Source organism: Prinia subflava, chromosome 1, assembly GCF_021018805.1.
Source record: "Prinia subflava isolate CZ2003 ecotype Zambia chromosome 1, Cam_Psub_1.2, whole genome shotgun sequence".
NCBI classification, from domain to species: Eukaryota; Metazoa; Chordata; class Aves; order Passeriformes; family Cisticolidae; genus Prinia; species Prinia subflava.
Window position 1 is genome coordinate 52076240 of NC_086247.1, and position 26016 is coordinate 52102255.

The 26016-nt window shown below is 38.6% G+C and overlaps 1 protein-coding gene across 1 annotated transcript; it reads left to right on the forward strand.

The window, feature by feature from the left end:
* On the forward strand, window positions 1–25311 carry VAPA (VAMP associated protein A). The gene is made up of 6 exons (XM_063396634.1): window positions 1–154; window positions 16909–17061; window positions 19665–19768; window positions 20964–21044; window positions 23428–23604; window positions 24517–25311. The coding sequence occupies exons 1-6, from the start codon at window positions 79–81 to the stop codon at window positions 24673–24675; spliced, it is 750 nt and encodes a 249-aa protein (XP_063252704.1). The 5' UTR covers window positions 1–78; the 3' UTR covers window positions 24676–25311.
* Window positions 25312–26016: the final 705 nt, after the last annotated feature.

Sequence of the window (26016 nt, forward strand, 5' to 3'; positions counted from 1 at the left end):
CCTCCTTCTCCCCCGCCTTCTCCTCCGCCTCCTCCGCCCTCCCCCCTGCCCCTCCTCCCGCCGGAGCGAGCGAGCGAGATGGCGGCCGCCGGGGCTCTGGCGAAGCACGAGCAGATCCTGGTGCTCGATCCGCCCACCGACCTCAAATTCAAAGGTGAGGAGGGGGGAACGCGGCGCGGCGGAGAGCAGCGGGGCGGCAGCGGCGGGGTGTCCCGTTCCGCCTGGGCGCCGGGCCGCCTCCGGGCGCCGCGTTCCCCGCTGCCTCCCGCGGGCGGGCCGCGGTGCCGGGCGCTGCCCGCCCGCCGGGGGATGGGGGGCGCCGCCGAGCCGGCGAGCGGGATCGGCCGCCGCCATCTTGGGATCCCGCGGGGATCCGCGGTGCCGGGTGGGATCGGCCGCCCCCTCCCTGCCCCTGCCCCCGCCCGTCCCCCCGCCCGCCCCGCCGTGTCACCGCTGCGCTCGTAGGCCCAGCCCCGGGGCAACGGCGCCCGGGGACGCGGGCGTCTCTCTCCGGTCGCTGGCGGGGCGGGCTCCCTCTGGCAGCAGCGGGCAGGAGAGGCCCTGGGGCCGGCGGCGGAAGCCTTGCGGGGTTCCAAGCTTCACGGGGCTGCCCTCACGTCTGGCCTTGTCCCACTTTTCCTCTCAGGCGTGCTGGGGCCCCGGTGTCCGGGCAGAGCTGGCGCGGCTCTGCACCATCAGTGCCCGGCACCCGCGCCCTCGCCCCTGGGTGCACCACAGCCCGGCAAAGGGCTCCCCGCCCTTTCCCCAAAGGTGTCGTGTCTCGGGCAGGCTGTCAGAACATAAACAGGCAGCTCGCCTCTTCCCTGGCAATGAGGGAAACGGAATGCGTGCCTTTCGGAAGTTTTATGTGTGCTGTGTGCTGCGTGCCGACCGCATGGCTGTGACTGCTGACGTGCTGCTGTCAAAATAGGTCCCAGCTAGTGCTGGTATCGTGTGTGTGTGGTTTTCTCTCCTCATGAATTAGATGTGAAAGGAAAGGCTCTGTCAGAAATGAGTGATCGTGTAAAGGCAAGGGCATGAAGAAAAGCGTGTCAGAACATGTAGTTTTTGTGATGATATCTTATACCTGTAAAGGGCATTGAGAAGAATCTCAGAACATTTCAGACTTGGAATCATCAGTATTAGTTGTTGGTTTTTTAAAATAAAAGTAGTTAATATTATGTGAACTTACATTTTTAAATATTGTGACTGGTGTCAGCACATGTACGTGCCTAATATGTACATTCTTCTGCTTTCCACTTTTAGTAGGTTCATTTTTCATTGTTTTAGAGAACAGAGTGGAATTTATGAGGTTGTAAAAATCATCCCTGGACAACTAGAAAAAATAAATGTTTGTGTCAGAAAAGAACACTGTATTCCCCCAAAATACCTTTGGTCAGGCCTAGCATTTAGATAAATTAGCAAACTATAATTGTTTTATTGATCTGTCAAATCAATTATACCCCAATATCTAATTATGCATATGAATTTCTTGATAGCTTCAATTTTAAGTTTTTTTAAATTGAACTTTTATACACAGAGTCAAAACCCCTGCAGGAACTTGTCATTTTCACTTGGGTTTTGTGTTGTTAAAATGCTGCGGGTCTGGCTGCACTCACATTTCAGTATGCTGTGTTCAGAGCAAGTTGATGCAAGAACAGGTTGGGGGAAAATGCACTATTTTTTTTTATTTTAAATTATAAAAATACTGTGTCTGATTTGAAGCCTGCAAATGTTGAGATGTCTTTGAGCTGGAACTAAGCCGTACTGGTGTGATACAAAACAGTGTGCTGATAGAATAAATACTAGATTAGAAATTCTGTCTATGTGAAGCTGTTGTCAGTCAGTGATCTTCATTGTGCTGTGTGTTTATGCACTTAGAGCATGAAATGTGTATTCTTTAGGCATAAACTTTGGTTTCAGGCTAATGCATATATTAGGAAAATTTCTGTAGAGCAGACTAAGCAAAAACAAAATATGAAGCATAATGAGACTGCAGCACTCTCTATTACTGTACTATTGAAGTGCTATCAATTGCGAGAGCATTGAGTGCACTCTCAAGAAGTATTTTCTAACTGTTTATTGTTTAGAGGTGTTTCAAAAGGTTTGTGGGCCACAAACGAATCCAGTTCTAAAGTACTGTGTTGAAGAATACAGTATTGGGAATTCTGAGTGTCACCTTTTAAAAAGTAATTTGTTAGTAAGAAAGAGATTATATGACTCAGAATAAATGTAACATAATGTAGGAAAAGCATAAAACTTTTAAAAGAATAAAACTACATTTTTTCAGTGCAGCTGGTTGTTCAAAGTTATGTTATTGGTACAATCACCTGTTTTTATTATTAATGCTGTTGATGCATATGTAACGGAGATCCAGTTTAAGTCTAAACATTTGAATTGAACAAATTGTTTTGTTGGTTTTCTTGCCTCAGGAAGTTATAATGGATTTGCTGACCTTAGGGTAACAGTGAAATAGTGTGCCCCTTTACAACTATTTCATTAAGAGATATGTAGTACTTATCTTAAGAAGTTATTAACAGGGCTTTAAATTCATCATTGCCTGATGAAATTGCTTTTTTTTATTAATAGAACCTAATTTACTCTGTCAGCAAAAATAAGGTCTGTAATACATTTATCCTTGAATTTTATTCAGCATGATTCAAGGGGAGTTCTAAAGAACATGGCCTGTGGTGGCTAACGCATTACATAGTTCCCTTGGTGTCCAAGATTGCAATCCTGTTTTCATAGTGCTTGTAGTCCTAGAAATGAAAGTCATTAACAGTGTTTGGGTCCTGGCTAATTCCCTCTGTCCCCCTTTGGTAGGGAGGTTTCTTTGGATTCTGAAACTATGAGGAATATCTTAAGAAAAACCACAAAACAAATATGCTTTTCATAGTGCTTTGCAAATGTGACAAGGCGAAAAATTGTGCGTAGAAGTGATGAAACCGAGAGGCAGTTGATAAACTACACAATACTACTTTCAGACACTCAGCATGGAGCACTGAGAATTTGCCTTGTTGCAGAATTCTGGTCTTGTACCCAGGTTCTTCAGCCATATTGCTCCTGCAGATTGATGTATTCTAGTGTATTTTGTTTAATTTCTGAAATCTGAAGTTGTTGGAGTTTATTTAGGACTGGATAGGAAGAATTGAAACACAAGACACTTAAAAGCAGCCCATTTGGAAAGTGGAACATCTGCTTCTTACTGGTGTCTTCTTCTTGTGACTCATACATGTAGTTGTTGTTGATAGTTCTAGTTTAGTGAAGATTATGGGAATCTAGAGTTTGTGCCCTGTGAGTAAATATGGTTTTAAATTTTTTTTGTTAGTAGTCATGTAGTTTAACAGCAACATTTGAAGTTTTACATTCAAAAATTTGTAGCACTTTCATGGAAACTTCTTCTTCCTTAAGCTGAAGAAGCCAGTTTTGCAATTTTAAGTAACTTGGATTTAAATTTGTCTTGGATTATGGCTGTTTAAAAAAAAAATTAAAAACCTCCAAATGTGTAAATCAGCCACAAGACATGCTTCTGCAACACCTAATTGAAAATCAACACTAGTTGATTTGATGAGCTTTGGAAGATTAGTAGACAGTGTTCAGAATTTGAATTTCATGTGATTCAGAGGTGTCTGACTAGCAACACAAGATTATACAAATGCCAGAATATTCTCAATTGATATCCTTTATTCAAATTCTTGTTTACAAGTGTGTGAAGTCCAGTTATGTTACCTTTATAAACATCTCAAAATAATGAACCACTCTTTAGCAGAAAGGAAAAAAAAATTGGAATGTGTCTGTGTGCAGTAAAATTCCTTTTTGATGGGTTGAGTTACTAGGAGAGATCAATGTGACAGAGAATGTTTGATTTCTGATTGTTGATCTGAATCATACTCTAGAATTGTCAGTGTATAAAATCAGCTATCAGCTGGTGTGTGTTCAAATGACTTTTCATGGGAGGTGGAGAGCACTTCACTCAAGTATTGCGGCTTATTCTGAAATGCAGATTTCGACAACCTTTTAAATAATACAAAAATATTGCTGTAAATTATTTTGTAATCGTTACACTGCTGTTGGTAACACTGAAAGCCATGGGATATGTGTTGCTGCAAATCGAGAAGGTGGAATTTAAAGGCAAAAATAGCTCGATGTTAAATGCATCCCTTGCCGTCAAGGTCTGTTGCCAGAATTGGCCTGTGATGCCTTTTGGTGTAGGCAGAGTTTGAAGTCCTCAAATGTGATTGTACTGCCTTACCTGTGTGTATCTTGATTATGTCAATTTTTATGCCTGTTTTCACTGTCTTCAAAGTACCAGTAAATTTGTGATGTCCTGATTTTCTCGGGTTAGAAAAAAAGGTGATTGGGATGTCAGTTTTGTGGTATCTTCGTTCAGGAACATTTTTGAAACTAAACAGTGGGAGTATAGATGGGGAAAACTGGTTGTAAGTGATTACTAATATAGTTGTGACTTTCTGATACTTTGAAATGGTTCCATTTAAGTTAATATTTTTGCTGGCTGAGAATTGCATAATGGCAATAAAATGACTATATAAAAATAAAATAAAATACAACACACAGTCTGGCTTTTTTTCCTTTTAAATACAAGAGTGGTTCTTGTCATTGTGTGCTGTTCCTGTATCTGTACTTCTATCAATTGTTCCATGGCTCAAGCATAGTATTTGCTGGTATTTTAATTTCTTTAAATTATACATATTAGTGAAAATCGAAGCACAGGATGATCTATGGGAATGTGTTAAGGAAGAAAAAGGAAGATAATGGTTTTTTACCTGGTGTTGCTTATTAGGTGGTATTATGTTATACAGTCGTCTCTACCACTGTGCTAGACTGCATTTAAAACTGCCTTGTAAAAAGGGACTTATATTGATCTGTGAAGTCAGGTGTATTATAGTGTTAGATTATATTTTGGAAGAACTAGTTTATCATTTGCTTTAAGATTCAGTTATGGAATATTTTCCATTGGTGATAGAGGTATACAGCAATGAAGATTTAGAAGTTTTGTCCTTTACCTGGAATTTATAGGGCTCTGTTGTACTTAATATTGCTGTTGCTTCACTAAACAGTGAAACACTATCCAAACCTCACATCTTGTCTTTCTAGTGTGTACCAATGATTATTGGTATAAAAGCTTCACCTTTGCATTGTAATTACTATAAAGTGCCTACTCATGCTGCTTGTTGATAGCATAAGCAGGTGTTCTAGATCACCACAAGACATTTTTATTAATATTATAAAAACATTCTGTATTATGCATGAATAGTATACTGTTGTTCAAGGCCAGGTTGAAAAGTAGAAAGCTTGAGAGGATTGAGAGGAGCTGTTTTATTGCATCTGTAAATAGGTCTGAATATTTAGTGCACCGATTGTCTGCTGTGGAAATAGAAGTTGTTCCTGGTTTGGCCTGACCATGGTTTGTGAACGTTCTACTTTCTGACCAACTTCATCTTTGGAGGTGTTTGTTAACCAGATCTTCGTGACCATCAGTCACTAAAGGGCTTTAATGCTTCTCTTATAAGCCATGAATTCAAGTAGAAAAGGTTTCTGAGGAGAACTTGCTGTATTGAAAGTGGAAAAGCAACCCTGACTAATTTGATAAGTATTACACTTTCCAGTTTGGAAGCTGTCAGCTTACAAGGCTTGTGGTGTCAGATGAACCTGATAAGTGAGTGTAAGTTAATTTCTTTAAAAAGAAAAAAATCAGCAAACCGATTTATCTACTAAGATTATTATTGTTATTTACTAAATGATTATCTACTAAGATAATTTCTGATGTGGTATTTTTGAAAATAAAAATGCATAATTACAAGTTGGAATTTTACTGACTTTGTTTTTCTTGAGGTGGTAAGACTTTACTTGGGGCGTGTTTATCTTGGCCTCTAGCTTCTCTTGCCTTTTAGTGTTGTTTTGGATTGTGTAAGGCTATTTCCTGGCATTTTAAATTATTTAGCAATGTAGATGTCATATTTCATTGTAGTATTTGAAAGTATTTAGAAATAGATGATTATGTAAAGGAAAATAGACATTTTCAGTTCATTCCTATATGAACAACGTCTTGTGAATTAAGGTAGTGTACTGAATATTATCCTGCTGTAGGACTTCATGTGTTTAATAACATGAAAGAGGAAGAAAATAAAAATATGTATTTGCATGAAATTTAAAAAAATAATCAGATCAGAATTTTTCTCCCTTTTGTTTCTCAAAATGCAGTCTTACTTGGATTAAAATCTTATTCTGACACTTCAGTGCTTGAGCTGATCTGGCCTCAATAATAAGCAAAGCCTTAGAAGAAGGAATAAGGGCATTGGGGTAGATGGAGCATGGAATCAAACGCAGTGTCCCAGGTGGAATGTGGCAGTCTGATCTGAGACCTTCTCTATCTGTGATTGGGGATTGCCCTGACCCCTGTGCAGGATCTTGCACCTGGCCCTCCTGATGCTCCGGAGATTCCTGTGGGGCCACTCTTCATTCCTGTCAAGGTCCCAGTGGGAGGCATCCCTTCCCTCTTGTGAGTCCACTGCATCGCTCACTTGGTGTCCTGTGCAGACTTGCCAAGGGTAATGTCACTTCCACTGTCAGTGTCATTGATGAGGACGCTGAATAATGCTGGTCCCAGTAACCATCCCTGAGGGATACAGATACCACTTGTTGCTGGTGTCCACTTGAACATTCCGGCATTGACTGGAACTCTTCAGGTGAACCACCCAGACAATTCCTTGTCTGTCTAACAGTCCATGCATCAAACCCATCTGTCTAGTTTAGGGGTAGGAATGTTTGGGGGGACCATATTAAGGGCTGTATAGACGTCCAGGTAGGTGACATGCATGCTTTTCTCTTGTCCGTTGATGTCTGCCCTAGAAGGGCACTGGATTAGTCAGGCATGATTTGCCCATGTTAAAGCCATGTTGGCTGTCAGTACATTTTGATATATTTTTGAGGAAAGCCTGTTCCATTTTTCGTTAATGACCTTGGTATGGGTGAGATGTGCTGGTACAGCTCGCTGGTAATGCAAGGTTAGGAGGATGTGATGAATGCAAAAAAAAATCGAATGTGTGCTAATAATAAAACATTTTCTTAGAAGTGATGAAAAAGAAGTAAAACTAGTGACTAGTACTTAATCATGGGTTTATTGTGAATGTGACAAGTCATGAAATGGGGCAAATACAGGACTGTAATTTTGTAGTGAGGAAAGTATTAATGTCAAGGTTTTTGGCTTTGATGAAGCTTCTTCATCTGAATGCATCCCTGGCAACACCTAGTCAGATAAAATGAACCCAAATGGGAATGATGCAAAGACAACTTTATTAACACAAGTGAAGTAGAATAGCTTTAGCTTGTTAATCTTAGCAAAATGAAGACTGAAAGGGGATCTGATTGCTATCTATAAATACATCAGCAAGGTAAGCACTGGGGAAAAGAAAATCTATCTAGACTAAAGGACAGGATTGGTGGAAAAATGTGGAAAAATGAATTTGCTTCAAGTGGCTATGAATGTATTCAGATCATTAGAAGCTTAGCAGAATCTGAATCATGTCAGTCTTAACCAATCTTCTAAAAATTATGTGGGCAAAAATAGTTTTAAATTCATCAGATACCATCTTACAGAATTATTAGTTTCATGTGGTCTTTGAAAAGCTTCTTCTAGGTCATGAGTTGACAGTGTTCTTGAAAGTTTGGTAGGACATTACTGGTACACAATTATGTACTTAAGTTAGAGCAGTTATGTTGTGGTACATTCCAAGATGTTAGAATACCTTGACTGAGATATGTTTAATTCTTTTCCTTTGTAAAAAGGGGCATCCATGAATTTAAAAATCATATACATGGGAGTAACTGCTCCATATGTGAAATAAACCTAATATCCATAGGGGTATTATGTTAATTTAACATGTTATCATGTTTAACACTATGGTGCTAATAAGACCAGTAAACATAATAGACCCACTGAAAATAAAAACTTTGTTTTTTTTAATTTGAATGTCCACTAGCCATCTACCAGGCACGTTCCATGTTGTAGCTCCTGTTGGAACTCAGCTGTTTCTGTGGAAGTGACCTGACTGGTCCTGAGAAGTGTGGCTGCATTAGCTCAGCTCAGAACTGGGATGTGAAGTTGATGAGGAAGTGGAGTTTGTGGTCCTGCCTGATCGACAAGACCGACTAAATGCAACCACTGTTCAAAGCAGGTGTTTGTTTGCGTGAATGACTGTAGGAAATGATTGTACCTGGCTTTCAGTGGCTTGGGAAATGGAGACCTGTAGCCTGTGCTTCCAGAGACTGAAAAGTCACCCTGAAACTGCAGTGGTGTATTGGTGTGTTTGGGAGGCAGTCCAGTGTCAGCTACACCTGTCTGTAGGAGATTTTAATATCTGATATACAAGTCTATTTTGACCAGGCTCTGTGTTAGGAGCTGAGGTTGGATGCCATGTAGCAGTTCAACAGCTAAAATGGTGGGGGGTTGTTTGTTTGTTTTGTTTTGTTTTGTTTGTTTGATTTATTTTTTAAGAAGAATTTTCTGGGCTTTTGTCAGTACTGAGAGACTTGCGAATTTAACTTCCTAATTTAACTTGGGATTTTTGAAGTTACTTTGTTACACTGTTGGGATACTGCTTGCGGGCAAACCAGTGAAAACCACAAGAGCTTTGGTGGTGTGTTCAATGTTTGTGTCTGGCCTCTCATACCCGGTTCTTGGAGCACATTAGGAAAAGTGCAAGGCAAGAGCTTTAGATCAGGTCTTCTGTGGGAAGACTGATTTTCTGTGTGCCACTCCAGCTGTCATCTGAGATGATTACAAGTGTTCTGATTACTGCTATAGAGTTTGAAGAGGATCTTGTACATTGCAATGCAGATCAGTTAGGTGTATCCAATGGGAGATTTCTTATATGACGATGCATATGGATTTTAAGCTGCTGGATATTTGAATATTTTAAACAGCACCGGGGTTTTTCAGCATCACTGAAGCCATTTGTAAGCTATAGCAGGTTAAATACAAAGCAAGGTTAAAGATAAAAAGGAAAGGGAAAAGTTATTTGTTTATTTATTTCTGTTGATCAAATATGCTAGTATTCTGGAAATCTAAGAACCTCTGTAAATATCAAACTCATTAGTTATCCTACCTTATGCAAGCAAAGAGAACCACAGTTGCTCCAGCAGGAAGGGGTTATTACACAGCCCTTACTGAACTAAATCTGTACTGAATTGTATTGCGTTACTTCAGGACTTTGGGGGGATAATTTGATGGTTTAAATGTTCAAGTTTAGCATCATTGAAATATTTCTGCTGTTTTTTTTCTGCAGTGCTTTGGCATGAATAAATATGTTATGGTTAGATCCTGAAGACTTTATCCTAGTAGAGTTAAGAGCTACCAGTTTTAGTATGCTCTTACTATCTCTTTGGCAAGAATAAGAACATAATCAAGGAAAGCTAAATTGCAAGTAAGAAATTCACAATATTATGGAGGTTAAGTTTAAGTTACTAGCATCCCTTTGAAGTTAGTAACCAGACAGTTCTTTAGTAATGGCACTCTTTCAGTAGGAAAAATATCAAGAAATTACACATATGACTGACTCGGGCCTAGATTGCTAGATTTTAAAGCTTAAGCTAAACACCAGCAGTAAGATCTTTGGATGAAGTTATTCCATGTTAGACCATCTTATTACTAGTGGTGTTTTGTTTTTGTTAAGGCTAAAGAAACCATTGCCCATATTTAATGTTATATGCAGGACAGTCTACATTTAGTCTGTATTTTATCTAATTTATAAAGAAAATAGTGTTCTCTTGACCAGAATTCCTGGTAATGATCTGTGGCTGTACTTTACCCTTGAGATAGATGCTTACTGCATTTTTACTTCGGTTTCTTGGCTACTAACAACATTTCAGTCACAAGCTGGGGGTGAATAAGAAGTTTAGATCCAGAAAAAATATGTAAGGAAGTGTTTTGTCTGCTTTGAAATGTCATTGTGTTGTATTTTTGTCTTTTCTCTGTCAGAAAGGCAGGCAAAAGGTTTCAGCTCCCATTTCTCTTACACCAGCCCCCAGTAAAGCATGCGTGCCAGGGTCTGCACAAGCACCTCTAATAAGCTGTGTTGCCGTATGCAGGCTCTGTCCCTTTGACAGAGGAAGATGAGCTATTTTAGGATTATAAAATGAATGTTGTCTCAGCATTTTTTAGAAAGAAAAATCTGTGATAGACACATCAGCAGCATGAATGCTGACAGCGTGTCATCGTGGGGAGCTGAGATAAAATCTGATGTTACCCCTTGTAAACAGTGGTAGCCTGGAATCAGCCCTCAGGAATTGTGGACATTGAGGTGTGTCAGCTTTCTTATAAAGCCTCTTTTGCATTCTATATTTTGCATTCAGGTTGATGATAAAGCACAACTATTTCTGAAGTGCCAGGGTAGAATAAGAAGTGAAAGATTCTGTAATGCTGTTCTAATATATGAATATCTTCCTGAGAGCCATGGTTATTTGTAGGTATAATTAATCTCTCACCTTCATCCACTGATTATTCCCAATCATTCATATCCATGTTTAAGTATTAATCCATGAAACCTAAGCTATTATGCTTCATAGACCATGAATAATTTTAATGTAGGTGATTTGTTAGAGTTGGGATTTTTCTTCCATTTGGAGAAGGTATTTGAATGGTCATGGTTCTGGTATTTCAAGAGGAAGGAGTTATTTATGTTCATTGGCAATGCATGTTATATATTCTCTTCAGATTTTTTTCATAGAGGTCTGAATATTAATTTCTTAAAACGAATTTATGGAAATAAACAACATTCTACTCACTTTCCTTTGTGTCATCTATGTCACCTTTTTTCAGAAAAGTACTATAAAATTCAATTTTGAGCAATAAAGTGCTTTGTATATATTTAAGATTATTTTCTAATCTGATAGTCAAGGGAGTTTTGTCTTGCTGCAGAACACAAGTATTTCTCTTTTTTAGATGCCTTTCCTTCAGTACTTCTGGTGGACGATGATCTGGTCAAGGAATACTCGAGTAAGCTAGACGTAGTAAGTCCAAGGACTCTGCTGGAATGCACACATGAGTGCTGAGGGAGCTGGCAGGTGGACAAACAAGCTGACAGGAACCTTGTGAAGTTCAAGAAAAAGTGCAAAGTCCTGCAGCTGGGGAGGAACAACCATCCAAGCACCAGTGCAGGTTGGGATGTGACCAGCTGGGAAAGCGGCTTTGCAGAAATGGCCCTGGGCGTCCTGGTGGCCACCAAGCTGATCATGAGCCAGCAATGTGCCCTTGCTACAACGAGGGCCAGTGGTGTCCCGGGCTGCATTAGGAGAAATGTTGCCAGCAGGTTGAGGGAGGTGATCCTTTGCCTCTGCTCAGCACTGCTGAGGCCACAGCTGGAGTGCTGGGTCCAGTTCTGGGCTCCCCAGTACAGGAGAGACATTGACATGATGGAGGGAGGCCAGGGAAGGGCCACAAAAATGAAGGACTGGAGCATCTCTCTTGTGAGGAGAAGCTGAGAGAGCTGGGGCTACTCCAGCCTGGAGAAATGAAGGCTTGGGAGAATCTTACTGATGTATTAAAATACCTGAAGGGAAGGTGCAAAGAGGATGAAGATGGGTGCGCATGAGCAGACCAGAGGCAATGTGTCACGGTGCTCACAGCAATGGGCGCACCTTGAAACACAGGAGCTTCCCTCTGAACATGAGAAAACAATTTTACTCTGAAGGTGACCAAGTAGTGGCACAGGTTGTCCAGGGAGGCCGTAGAGTCTCTGTCCTTGGATGTATTCAGAAGCTTCCTGGCCATGGTGCTGGGTGGCTGGCTCTGGGTATCCCTGCTTGAGCAGGGAGTTTGGCCCAGATGACCTCTACAGGTCTCTTGCAGCCACAGCCATTCTGTGATTGCTATGTCAAATGTTGGGAAAGAAAAACAATTAAATTTTGGCCTAATTAAAAAATTCCATATTACACCATACAAATATAGTTTACATGGAGCTTTCTTAACTTAGCTTACTCTTTCTTTACTCCATTGTTACATTTGATTCTGGCAGAATGAGTTGCTGAAGATCTTAATCTGTTCCTCTCAGGTCTATCCAAAAAAGTCAGTTTACTTGGTCTCAAAATTTGTCTTGCTTGGTTTACAATATCACTATTAGTTTTTATTCTGCTGACTTGAACTTATTTCTCATTTATTAGGGCTCAAACTGTCAAATGCAGTAAATGAGTTTTCTTTATCTGCCCAACCTGACCTTATTGTGCACCCAAAGAAAACAACCTCATCTGAGTTGGTTTTAGTGAAGGTGTATTGAAGTGTTCTGTATGTTTCAAGTGTTCTTGGAAATTCAAAGGTGATGCAGCAGCTGTGAAAAAACAGTGTTCCACTTAAAGCATAAAATCCCCATAGTTCTTGAAGTTAATAATGTAACACATTTTAAGGAGTTTGGGTTCCTTTTGCCAGTCTGTGTACTTTTTTAATGTGTACTTACATTGTTTTTAGATATGGCTGAATATATCACTTTGCTGTGCCAATTTACAGCGTAAATAAACTTCAGTTCAAAGCATAAACTAGAGTGTTTTCTGGCAGACTCAGCTTGGATATTGGCTTTTGCAACAGCTACAGTTCATTGTCTTAAATTGAAGAGGGCAATATGCTTAACATTTAAGCTGTTTCATAAAATGCTGTTGATTTTGTTTAATAATGCATGCTCATTTTTGTACAACTCTACAAAAGATCTGCCTTCTAATTATCAAAGATTTTGTGTAATTTAATAAAATTATAATTTCTTCTTTCCCAATTTTAGGTAGAGGTGGTATTTTAAGACAGGCTGTTTGTGTACATTATGACAGCCTTACTAATTTTGAATGGAGCTTCTTGCTGACCAAACCTGCCCCCTTCTCAGAAGTGCTTTGTTTGCTCTGTGCTGCCAACAGCTGGAGATACTGCCATGGGTCTCCCCTTTCCCAGGGGTGCCAAGCCTGTGGAAGTTTATTTAAGCTCTTCCTTCCCATGCTAGGAAGGCCTGTTCACATCATCATTTTTTCCCTGATGTTTGACTATTTCATATGATAAGAAAGTGGATTTTGAAGCTGGGACAGTGAAGGAGACCTGAATCTGAAGTGAAAATGACACTGTTGATGAAAATTATCTCTGTAGGGATCCTACCTGTCCAGTAATACCTATATTTTGGTTTTACTGCGGCATAACTGGCAAGCTTGTGGCACGCTGGGAAACTTGGCACTGTTCCAGCAGTAGAAACTGGCTCTGCAGAATCTGTGGCATTTCTTCCTGCCCACTAGTTGCTGTATTCCAAGCTGTGTAGTTGCCAGAGGCAACCCTGGCATTAATGTGGTGACTGCACTGCAAGATAGCTGAAATAAAGACTCAGCACGTAAAGTTTTTTTGGCTATGTCTGGTATTTTTGAGTGTGATTAGGCAGGTGTCTGTCCTTCTTTTCTGAGGCCCTCGTAAGTCAAAGTGACAGGAAAACTTGTGGCATGAATTGTCACTGCTCCATTCAAAACCAGTTGGAAGAAACTGGCACTCTGACAACCTTCATTCCAGGAGGATGCTGTAATTTGTGTCTTGAATTTACACTACTAAGAGAGTTGTTAAATTAACTGTCCCCTCTAAAGTAACTCTTGACTTGCAGCGGTTATTGGATTGAGATTACAGGTGACCTTATACAGCAGTGACCTCTTGTCATTAGACATCATGTTACATTGGTATATAGCCTGAGGATTTTATTAGTTGAATTACCACAGCTTTTGTGTGTACAGTTAGACATAAGCCTGTCTGTGAGTTAAGTGCTTAAATAAAAATCTGTTTGGATTTGAGTGTCATGCAAGCAGCAGGTGCCATGCTATTTTTGAAATTATAATGCTGCCCTGGTGTAGCTGAGTATTTACTGAGATGAAGTGGGTGTGCATTTGTCCATTTTGATGCATAAGCAGAATGTTTGTATCCATTTTGATGCATAAGCAGAATGTTTGTATCCATCTTTGCCAGTTCTTTTCCTTGTTTACATGCAGTCTGTGTAGTATGATCCAAAATTTCTCCTTCCTGGTTTTTCTGCCCCTGCCCCACATTTTTCCCCAGGAACGGTGGTAGTTTAGGCTTTTGCACTTAGGCTGTTGCTGTCACCTTGTACTTCATTTCCCTGCTCCTCCAAAGGTAGTGATGCTTATGTTTGTGTAATAGTGAACTCTAGAATCTTCTATAGGTGTTGTAGTTTCTTTTTTTAAGGGTATGTCATGCTAACTTAGATCATGTGGTTCCTCTGAAAGATAATAGATTTTTTTTCTGATTTACTGTCCTTCTGTTCCTGCCTGTCTCTGCTCAGATCCATGCTGTTGGTTTGCCACTAAACCACCAAACAGCTGGGATCTGCAGGAACAGTGAAATTCACTCATCTTTTCCTTTTGTGCACCAGTTTGTTACTACCTGTTTATTAAATCTGATGGTTGCAAGTCTCGAGAGACTTTATAGAGCTATTTTCTTTAAAGCTTTTAGAAAGCAGGTGAAAGGTGAAGCTATCATAAGCATCCTCTAGACATTGAAAAAGATTTCAGTCACCTCTGAAATATCTGATTCTAAAAAATGTCCCTGAGCTAAAAGCTTTTTTTTTGTGAAGTATCCAGGAGATGCGAAGGAGGTCACTGCATTCATGTACCTGGGAAAGAAAAGCAGATTTCTTTTAATTATCTGAGGTGTTGAAACTGACAGTAAATATCAGAGTAATTTGAAGAATATTTTGAATCCTGTTTCATTATTGCACAGTATAAAAAGGTAGTCATGAGGAGACCTATCACGTCTCAAAAGAAACAGAACATCTTTTATTTTAGTTGAAGAACTAGTTTATCATCAGTTTATAAAGTTACTGTTGCTTTGTCTTGAAACAAGCTGGTTTTGAATAGTATAGCTCCTTTCCTTGATGACTGTGCTTTTCAAAATGAGCCTCTGAACTGTGTCTTTTTTTCCTTTGTGCAGAATGTCCTTAGTAAAAGTAGTTGAGAAGACTGAGAAGCAGAGCTCCTTAGGTTGCCCAGAGCTGCAGTTAAAGAAAAAGTAACTCATAAGTTTGAAAGTCAGATTTAAGGTGCTGTTTGCCTCTGGGCACTGCAAAAGCAGTGGTTATTACATGACTAATAGCTTAGGTGGTTGTTAGTAAAACTCCCAGAATAACTTCCTCAGAAATGTGTGTGTAGCTTGAAAAAACTACATGTTTGGTGTATTATGAGTGTATCACCAGCCTTAGACTGAGAAGAGTATTCAGCTGCCTGGTTTTAGTTCAGTTTGTGGTATGGGTGATGGGAGGGGTTTTTTTGGATCTCCCGCTATGGGTAAGGACAACCGGATCCTGCAGTAACCATCAAAAAAATGAGTGGCAGGAAACTTACAGGTAATTTTGTAAATCTTCGGGGCTGTATCAAATTTGCCTGAATTGAGAGGATGACTTATTTCATCCACCATATAAAGTCAGATCAGAAGTGAAGTTTCAGACAAATAATACCAGTTCCTATTTTGTCAGAAGAACCTCACTGAATGTAAACCTAGCTCACATGTATCTTTATCTACATCTCAGCATTCTAGTTTTCAGTGATTCCCTTTTTACTCTTTATGTATTTGTATCTTGGTGTTTTGTGTTAGGACTGTTTAACGCTCTCTCAAAATCAAGTATTTGGAACATGTTATAGAAATAAATGCATCAGTCAAATAGTGAGCCCTCTAGTGTAGTAACGTGTTCGATGGTGGACAGAGCCATTTCCTTCATAGAAGTGCAGACACCTCTGTGGAATACGGTGTTCAGAGAAGAATTGGCTTTCTATGTCTCATGCAATTAATGGTTTTGTTGTACTTTACCACTTGCTCATACCACTTATATTTTTCATCCAAATTAATCTGAAGTTTGCTTTCATTGTAGTTTTTAAATGGAAAAGTTGTTGTGTTTTCAATGCTGGTAAAAATTACTTTGTAGTAATTTAATGTGTAGTTTTAAAGAACTATAAAAAAGGTTATTAAAAGCTAATGTATACGTGGAATATTCTTGAATAAATTTTGTGTTCATATGAAATACCATTTTCCTAGAGCCCTTGCAGTCTTGCTTTCTGATGACACAAACATTAATAAGGGTGATTAACACTGCTCAGAAAGCTGTGAACCTTATTTTTCGTACTGTTGCTGTGTGGCATTGCATGAAGGTGATCTCTGCTGGAAGATGTGCTTTTGCAGCATGATATTGAAATTATGCCTCTTGTCCGGACTTGGAAGGAATTTCTATCCTGAAGATTTTAACATCACTACAGTTTAGAGAGTACACTGCATTGAATACATAAATGTAGCAATGACTACAATAGCAACTGCTGCTCTTCTGGGGATCAGTTGGAATACATCCACAGAGTATCATCTCTCTTGCTTATTTTAATTTTAAAAGAGGAATTGATACCTTTTTCTGTCAAGTCTGTAGGAGGTCAGAAGCCAACAGAAGTTGAAATCTCAAGAGCAGTGATTGTATTTTAGTCTCAATGTTTTCTTTCTTTAAACAATTGAAAGAATGTGTTGCTTCTATTCCTGAAGAACAATTCAACAAAATTTACTTTTGCATATGACTAGTACCTTCTAGGTATTTTAAATATTAAGAATGATTCGTTAAGAATAGCATATATGTATATGAACCACTTGTGCCAGCAGCTTGAGTCTATTGTAGTATTTAAGAGTTCTTGATTGCTGTAATGTATATTGTTATAACTAAGGTGACAGAGCACTCTTTGCATGTAACAAAGTGTATATGCCTAACAGGTGTATGATTTAACCTGCTTTTAGTAGTTTGTTGGCAACAAGATGCATTTTTAAGAGTTACTTGTACTGTGTGAACAGATTTCTTCTCCAGAGATACATGTGTATTTAAAAAAGGCCAACCTTTTTTTCAGGTCCCTTTACAGATGTAGTCACTACAAATCTTAAACTACGAAATCCATCAGATAGAAAAGTATGCTTCAAAGTGAAGACCACAGCACCTCGTCGATACTGCGTGAGGCCAAACAGTGGAATTATTGACCCAGGATCATCTGTAATTGTTTCAGGTAAAAATAAATATATGCAGTTGCAGGTTAAGTGTTTTTAAGGCCTTTGATGCCTAGTGCTTGATCTTAAAGACTACTTGAAATAGTTCAGCTTTTTAAAACTTCCTTATTTTTAAATAAAATGATTCCCCTCATTAGTGTGATGGCAACTTGATGTTGAGCTGCAGTGATACATGAAAATATATTCCCTATAGAAATACTTGCTTTGTCACATTTATCTGTGGCTCTCTGAAAGGAGGAAAAGCAGGTTGAAAATGGGCAGTGACATTAACAGTACCTTTGGCTAAAACTACTATATTCATGTTTGCGTCCTGATGTAGACCATTCTTGGCTGCTCTGATGTGCTTAATGTGTAACATTTCATAGTTCATTGCATTTAAGAAAAAAATAGTTTACTGTTGTATCTAGTTGCTTTTCTCAAGAAAATGGGAAGACTAGATACTAATCTTCTGATTTGGTAAATGTTTTTTGTTGGCCATTCTCCTGACCATTTTGTGGTAGAATCTCTAGAATTAGGGGAATTCAGGTTGTAGAGATCAGAAGCAATACAGGTGTGAACTCCTAGATCTCCTACATCTAGAAAACAAATTATTTTAGAGATCTCCACTTGGAGATCTCTGTAGCAAAGCAAAAGGGAAATAATGGAGCAATCCTCAGAGCTTTTCAGATTCACATTCTTGCACCCTTTGGGGAGTTTAAAAGAAGCTGGAGAACTATCTTCAGGTGATATGTTCAAATGAGGCAAAGAAGAACACAAGAAAATTTTGTGATTGGTTAAAACCTTAGAGTAACTTTCCTTGTTAGGAGTTTTCTAATCTGATATGATCTGTAGAATGGGGCCCTTTAAAACTTCATTACTGGTTACCATGGGCAATCCAGCATCTGGACTCATGTTAATCACTGACTTGGGGATGAAAGATCATTTTACTGAGAATTGACTTAAGATTCAAGTAGTCAGAAACTCCTTTATTTCCATCTTCAACTACAACTTACAGCCATTTTGTTTTAGCTGTGTGTTTGATCTGTTATCTGGGATTTTTCCAGTGGATATTTTGACATCACAATCAAGATCTTGCTGCCATTTGTCTTCAGGGAATTGAATAGATTGAGGGATTACATCCTGTGTGTTTTCATAGTTACAAATCATCCTTTTAAAGCTTTAAATATTTTGGGATTTTTTTTAAATGGGTCAGTACTGGAGTTGTGAACAATATTGTGACTTCAGGATCTCAAATAAAGAGAAACAGTGTCACACTGCTTGAGTCTTCAGTTGGCATAGCAGGAAGTCTTTGATGTGCCTATTTCTGTATTACTGGATTCTCATACAGTTATTCATCTACAGTGACCTCAAGATGTTTTCAAGTGCAGTTGAAAATAGTTTAGTTACAGTGATTCCACAGTGCTTTTCAGAACTAAGTTCTCTTCCCCAAAGTGTCAGCTTCATCTTTTTGTTTTCAGGTATATAATTTCTTTAGGGTCATTTGCTAAGATATGTGTTGAGATTATTTTTCTAATGACCCACTTTATTTCATCAGTCTCTCAACTGAATGTTTGCAGTGCTGAGTCATCTTTGATATAATTAAAAATAGATTTCTTTCACATTGTTTTGCAGAGAGAAATAACTATAGGATACTGTGGGTTGAAGCTCTTACGTTCAAAACTGAATGTTGAGGTAGTGTTAGCTGTCTTCAGCTTGTTTAATGCATCATGCTGATTCAGAGCCAAGCCAGTTTTTAAATTCATTGTTGGAGATGTGATTTGACAGTCATTGTAAGGAAGTCCACTGACATTTTTTAATAATTTATTATTTTTCAGTTGTGAATCACTAAGTAACCTTCTTCAGCCATGTTTTTTTCATTTTTTCCAAAAATACTTATTCCATAAGAGCTGTTTTTCTTTACCTTGATACCCTAAATTTACTCTTTATTATCCTTCATGTATTGTTTAACTTGTTAACAGCAATTGCTTGTTGTTGGTTTTTTTTTCATAATCTAGTATGTTACTCTTGTTCTTTCACAGCTTGTTACTATTACTTGTTAATCTTTTTCCTTCTGCTTTTGCATTTTTCTAGCTATATCGGTATCTCTGCCATGGTTTTTTTCATTGCTATAAAATAGGTACATATACAGATAATGGTTACAGGACTCCATGTAATTTTTTTTATATTTTTCTGAAATTGCATCTGCTTCTCGTAATTTTATATAAAAATACACTGTACTGGAATTCCCATTCTGTGGAAGACAGGTGTATGTGCACTGCCAGATAATTTATCTGTCCAGTTCACTGAGTTCTCGTCCTCTGGTAGGTCAAGTGGCAAGTCTACCCCCAGATACACATATTTAGATATAATTTTTTCAGTCATTTTTAGAGGATCTGTTTGCTCATATTTTTATATGAAATGTCTTTTCCTATAGTAATTACAGAAATAATCATGTCAGCCACACCAGTTTCTGACCTCTCAGTCCCTTTTTATACAGGGTTTGCACTGCCTTTCCATTTTAACTTTCAGTGTCTGCTCAATGAGGAATAACTCTAAAGTGGATAGCATGCTTGCTGTAGTGATTAGCTGAAGAATCACAGTTTTATTTTTGCCTTTGGAACAGTAATGCTGCAACCTTTTGACTACGACCCAAATGAGAAGAGTAAACACAAGTTTATGGTACAAACAACCTATGCACCACCAAATATTACAGATATGGAGGCAGTGGTAAGTAGAAGTGGAGTAAAATGGCTGTTGTATATTTTTTCCTTTAAAAATCAGGCTTAACTATAAATGATCTATTTGCAATTTCTTTTTGAAGAAGGTTTGGGTTTTCTCTGAACAAATGTGACTTCAAATGTGAATCAGATTTTTAATAGGAGATACAAGGTCAGTTTGTAGAACTTGCCTGTAGTGATTAACCTAGAGGCTATTGAATGGAAATAGTAGTGAGTCTAAGGTAAGGTCTCAGTGTTAAAATATGGGCATATTATACCTTTATATGCAGCTAATTTGAAAGGGATAAACAGATTGAATTTGAAGGAATCAAGAGTATATTCAAGAAGCAAGCCTGAAGCTGTATGAAAATGAGTTCACTTGGTATGAAAAGTGTTTAAGTGAAATGCTGAATGGGATTATAATTAACTAAAACATTTTCAAGACTAAGATGTGTCTTGAAAGATACCTACAAGATACCAAGTGGCTAAACACAGCACAAATGATAGATTTGTTTTCTGTTTTAATAGAACATGTTGTAGCTTTAGGTCTTAGGCTGGGTTGTTCTGATGCGAGATGCAGAAAGAAGTTACATGGGTTTGTGCTTGTTTAGAAGTAAGGTGCCTGTTTCTGATTTGACTGGCTGGCAGCAATGGGAATGAAGCCCTCCATTTTCAGAACGTGCCTTTTAGGGTGTATGTGGACTTACATAAGTATGTCCTAAGGTGGAAGTCAACGTTGCACATGCTTCTGACTCTGTAACCTATTTGAAGGAATGCCTAGGTTTACACAGGTACATTTGATGTTCACTCAGGGCAGAGGAGGAGAGGGAAAACAAAGGATAAAGATGAGATTGTATAAACTGCTGAAATCCGAGAGACCTTTTCAGGTTTGGGCTCTATCCCTTTCTCATTGTGTCTTAAGAAACCACTGTATTGTTCCCTCTCTGTTTCTTACAACCTCTGATGGATCCATCCTTGCTTTCAGTTTACTCTTTTTCATTTCCAGACTGGAATAACTATTTCTAGCTTTTGTTACTTCACAGCAGTGAGTGAACAAAAAGCATTGTTCATAAACAAGTCTGAAAATTACAGGGAGGGTAAACACGGTATCCAGCTGTCTAGGAAGACAATGCTAAGAGCACTGAACTGTTGAGATGTTTGCATGAGTCCAGCATGTTAAATAACTGTATTAATTGTTTTCTTAGTGGAAAGAAGCAAAACCTGATGAGTTAATGGACTCCAAATTGAGATGTGTGTTTGAAATGCCCAATGAAAATGATAAACTGGTAAGTAAGGAATAAGAAACTGTCATACACTGGTAGGATCTCACAGAAATTTCAGGGATTTTTTTAACCTATTTGATTTAATGATTAAATGAATTGGTGGAATTAATACAGGAGGGGTGTTCAGTATATAACTTTTTAAGGATTCATAGAATCATGGAACAGTCCAGGTTTAAAGGGACCTTGAAATACCATCTGGTCCAAGATCCTGTCTGAAAAGGAACACTCTGTCCAAGCACATCTTAAAAAACATCAGCAGTGGAGAACAGTGCCAAAAAACTATCTTTTTGTTATTTTTCTGCTTTATAGTTTTCAGATACCATCTCAGTTTAATCTTGGGGGGAAAGGGATGTAGAGATTGCTTTGTGGTCTGGGGTTTTTTTTTTTGGTTGGTTTGTTGTTTTTCCTTTCTTTTTGGTTAAGGATAATTTATGAGATGAAGGTGTAAGCTTCCTAAGTGTCTGTTAAACAGTAAAAACATAAAGGTTGAGCATTTATTATTGAGGCACTTAGTTATCTACTTTCTGGCCTTAATTTTATAAAGTGTGTAATGTAGTGAGAGAAATGTAGTGGGTTATACAAAACTACCTCCTTTTGTACTTTCTCCTAAGAAACTGTCCGTAGGGACAGAGGAGCTTACTCTTTAATTAAAAAGTTAGCTCTTTACAGCCACTCTTCAATGGCTTTAGGCCCTTTTAAGGCAAACTCTTTGAGGCCATTTTCCTTAAAATGCAAGATCTCTCCGTCGTGACGTGTGAGAAATGAAAGAAGGTAGGCCAGAAAATGGCATGGCTGAGCAAGGATCTGCTCCTTGCACTGAGGAGTGAGAAGGCAATGCGCAGCCAGTGGAAGCTGGGACGTGTGAATTGGGAAGTACAGAGGTATGGTTTGGGGGTAGGGATGGGATCAGGAAAACTAAAGCACAGATTAAATGGGATGTGGCAGTTGATGTGAAGAGTAATGAGAAGGGACTCTGCAAGTATGGAATATGTCAGAAAAGAAAGGACAAGGAGAGTGCCCCCACCGATAAATAAGAAAGGAGAACTGGTGACAACAAGTATGGAAAAGGCTGAGGTACTCACTGAGTTCTTTGCCTCAATCTTCACTGGCAGTCAGGCTTGTCTTGGGGGTTCTCGTGGCTGAAAAGCTGGGCATGAATCTGCAGTGTGTGCTCACAGCCCAGAAAGCCAATTGCATCCGGGACTGCATCACAAGAAATGTGGCTATCAGGTCAAGGGCAGAGATTCTCCCTCCCTCTGCTCTGCCCTTGTGAGACCCCATCTGAAGTCCTGAGTCCAGCTCTGGGTTCCCCAGCATAAGAAGCATGTGGACCTGTTGGAGCAAGTCCAGAGGAGGACCATAAAGATTCTCAGGGGGCTGGAGCACCACGCCCATGAAGACAGGCAGAGAGAACTGGGCTTGTTCATACTGGAGAAGAGAAGGTTCCATGGACACCTCATTGCAGCAACTTTTAACACAAGCAGATACTGATAGCACAAGAGGGAATGATTTTAAACTAAAAGAGGAAAGATTTGGGTTAGATGTTTGGAGGAAATTCTTTACTCAGGAGGTAGTGAGGCACTGGAACAGATTGCCCTGAGAAATTGTGGATGCCCCATCCCTGAAGGTGTTCAAGGCTGTGTTGTGGATCAGGCTTTGAGCAATATGATCTGGTGTAAATTGTCCCTGCCCATAGTGGTGGGGCAGGGGAGTGGGGCACAGGGAGGGGTTGGAACTAGGTCTTTGAGGTTCCTTCCAACCCAAACTATTCTATAGTTGTGTGATTTTGAACAGAGCTGTGGGAATTAGATTGTTAATTTTAATATTGTTCTTTTCACAGACTTCATTTTTGGACTTCATTTTTGTGACTTTTCAAAATTAGTAATGTGTATTTCAGATGCTGTAAGACTTAAATTTCATGTTTGTGCAGCACTTTTGTATTCCTTTAGTAAAAGGCATTATAAATGCAAACCATTTGTGTCACACATACTTCATAGGAATTAGTGACCAGTTTTGTTTTTACACTTTTTGTTTCATACTATTGTGGGATTACTTTCTTGCTTTTATTCCCACCCCCACCCCCCCCCAAGTTCAGTTGCTCTTGGGTGTATTTTCTGCCCTCTTTTGGATGCCTCCTGGATCAGTGTTAAGCAGCTAAAGTATTAATTTGTATCCCAGTAGAGCGTAGTAGCAAGTAAACAGTGCAGTTGTCTCTCGGGTTTTTAATACTTGAGCTAATCAGAGTTGAACTGTCAGTGTGTCTGTTCAGCTTACTGTAAATATAAACCTCATTGAATTATATTAGTAGCTTCATTGTTTCACTTTTAAGCTGTGGATGATTTTTCTGTAGGTAAGTAAATTCTCAAATCATTCTTGATGTTTGTAGAATGATATAGATGCAAGCAAATCCGCCCCAGTACTGAACACATCTAAGCAGGATGGACCGATGCCAAAACCACATAGTGTTTCACTTAATGATACTGAAACAAGGAAGCTCGTGGAGGAGTGCAAAAGACTTCAGGCGGAGATTATGAAGCTGACAGATGAAAATCGGCACCTGAGAGTAAGTTCTGTGTCCACATTTATACTGAAGCAGTTTGTAATTAGGCCAAAAGATGTATATTCCAGCAAGTAGATAAAGCCCTTAGAATGTCCAAATTGATTCATAATGTATGTCTTGTATATAATGTATATTTTGAACTTGTCAGTGATTGAGGCTTTGTGATTGTCATGGATGAGACATTGAAGCTACATAATTTTCTTAAACAAAGTAGTCTTATTTACGGTGATCTTAATTATTTTAAGTCTAAGTCAAAGCTACTGAAATAGTAGCTTTTAAAAAGTGCTTTATTTTTCATAATTAGTGAGTGAGATCCAAAGCAATAACATTTTGTATTACAAACAACTAGTGAACAAGAGCACTTGTTTGGCCAGAGGAGGTAAGCAAACACTACTTTCCTGTACATTTATGTGAAGGTGTCATTTCAGTAACCTGTAACTAGTCAATACATGACTTTACATGTCTTTTCTATATATTTGCTTTTAACAGTTCTGACAATTTCATTGGCCATTGTAGCCTTTTAAAGAACTGTGAAATAATCTGTTATCTCCACATGTGTTACTCTGGTGACATTGACACTAAACTAAGCAGATGCTTCTCCTTAACAATAAGGAATTACTGCTATTTAATTTTGACACATATTAAGTAAGAGCAGAATGCTTCATTGGGCCTAGCAAGATTGTTGGTATGTTTTTTAAGCAGAGAGACTAGTGAATTACGATCCTTATTTAAAATACGGTTTTCAATGTTCATGTTTTGGATTTTGGTGTGATGTAATGTTACATGTGTTGAGGGTTTTTTAAAAACCTTATTTAAATATTCACCAGTAAATATAATAGCCTTTTGAGTTCAGTTTTTACTATCTTAGTGATGTATTTATGTTTTTTTTCCATCTGTGTTTTTTCCTCCCCTCAGGATGAAGGCTTGAGGCTCAGAAAGGTAGCACACTCGGATAAATCTGGATCACCCACAGCTTTGGCCCTCAGAGATAATGGCTCTAATTCTCTTCCTTCACTTCTTGTTGTAATTGCAGCCATTTTCATTGGATTCTTTCTAGGGAAGTTCATCTTGTAGAAAGAAAGAGTGAGAGAAGCATGCAAAACTGCAGCTTCCTTTTTTTTTGTTTTGTTTTGTTTTGTTTTCTCTTGGCCAGAAAAAGGTTTGTTTACCTACCACATCATGGGTAGTACGGCCCAAGCAGCCGTTCTTGTGTACAGCATCATAACAGGCTTTGCCTTTAATGATCTCGCACGGTTAGAAAACACAATCTGAAAAGACAAACTGTTCAGCTGCTGGACAAAATTGTACATTCAGTCATCAATAGCAGGTATCAGTTGCACAGTCAGTCCTTTATGAAAATTCATAAATAAAGAATTGTTCTTTCTTTCTGTGGTTTTAATAAGAATTCGAAAATTGTTCAGAGTCTTGTAAATGTTATTTTAATAATCCTTTAAAATTTTATCTGTTGCTGTTACCTCTTGACAAATGATTTATTAGATTGCTAATCCCACTCATTCAGGAATATGACAAGAGGTATTCTGGGGGAAATGGTGCCTCTTACTGTGTAAATTTTCTCCTTACCTTACTTTGCTAATATCATGGCAGAATTTCTTTCTTATTCCTTGTGAGGCATTGTTGAGAGTTCTTCATCCTTAACAGTCCTGTCCCATAATATTTAACATGACAAAAGAAATAAAATTGTTAACAGATTTTTCTGCTGGGTAGCCTGTTTGTGTGTGTCGTGCTTTTAGAGGGGATTCTTAACAAGTTCATTGTTCATGGTAATTTGCTACTTGTAACAAATGGCTATTTTGAAGTTTATTTGCTTAAGTCTCTGGCTTTGACTGTTGTAATTGAAGCTTGGGAAAGAAAAAAAAAAGATTTCCATTCCATTCGTTTAAAGAAATGAACTGTTTTCTGGCTGCTTTCAGCTACTAAGAGGATGGTTATCAAACTTGTTTTGGGACAGAATAATTTGGATATCCAGAAGGTGCAAATGCCAGACATGAATGTTTTCGATATATTAATAATTTGCTTGGATTGTGCAGGAGTGTAATAATCAACCTTCTGTTCCATCTTTGGATCTTCTGGGTGTCTTCCAGGAGTCAGCATTATTCTTTGATTTTTTAAAGGTACTTAATTCACATATATTAACTTACTCAGTTTATAATTCTGTCTTAGCAGATATTAAAAAAATGCAAGTTGAATCATTCAGACTCCTGTAGTGAATTCCATGATGCAGAAGAGTTGATATTTGCTGAGTTGCTCACCTTTTGCTCAGTTGCTCACTTTGGGAAATAAAAATCATTTTATGCAACTCTTGGCAGATCTACCTGTTTTAACCATGTATAGCTAAGTTTTAAAAAATGCATTTTGGGGGTCTGAAATGCTTCCCTGCACTTAATCTTACGTCTT

Bases quoted from the DNA above. Each gene is read 5' to 3' on its own strand.
- VAPA (XM_063396634.1), top strand. From the start codon at position 79: ATGGCGGCCGCCGGGGCTCTGGCGAAGCACGAGCAGATCCTGGTGCTC. The intron at 21,045-23,427 runs GTAAGTAAGGAA...TGATGTTTGTAG, and splicing joins CCAATGAAAATGATAAACTG to AATGATATAGATGCAAGCAA. The intron at 23,605-24,516 runs GTAAGTTCTGTG...TCCTCCCCTCAG, and splicing joins ATGAAAATCGGCACCTGAGA to GATGAAGGCTTGAGGCTCAG.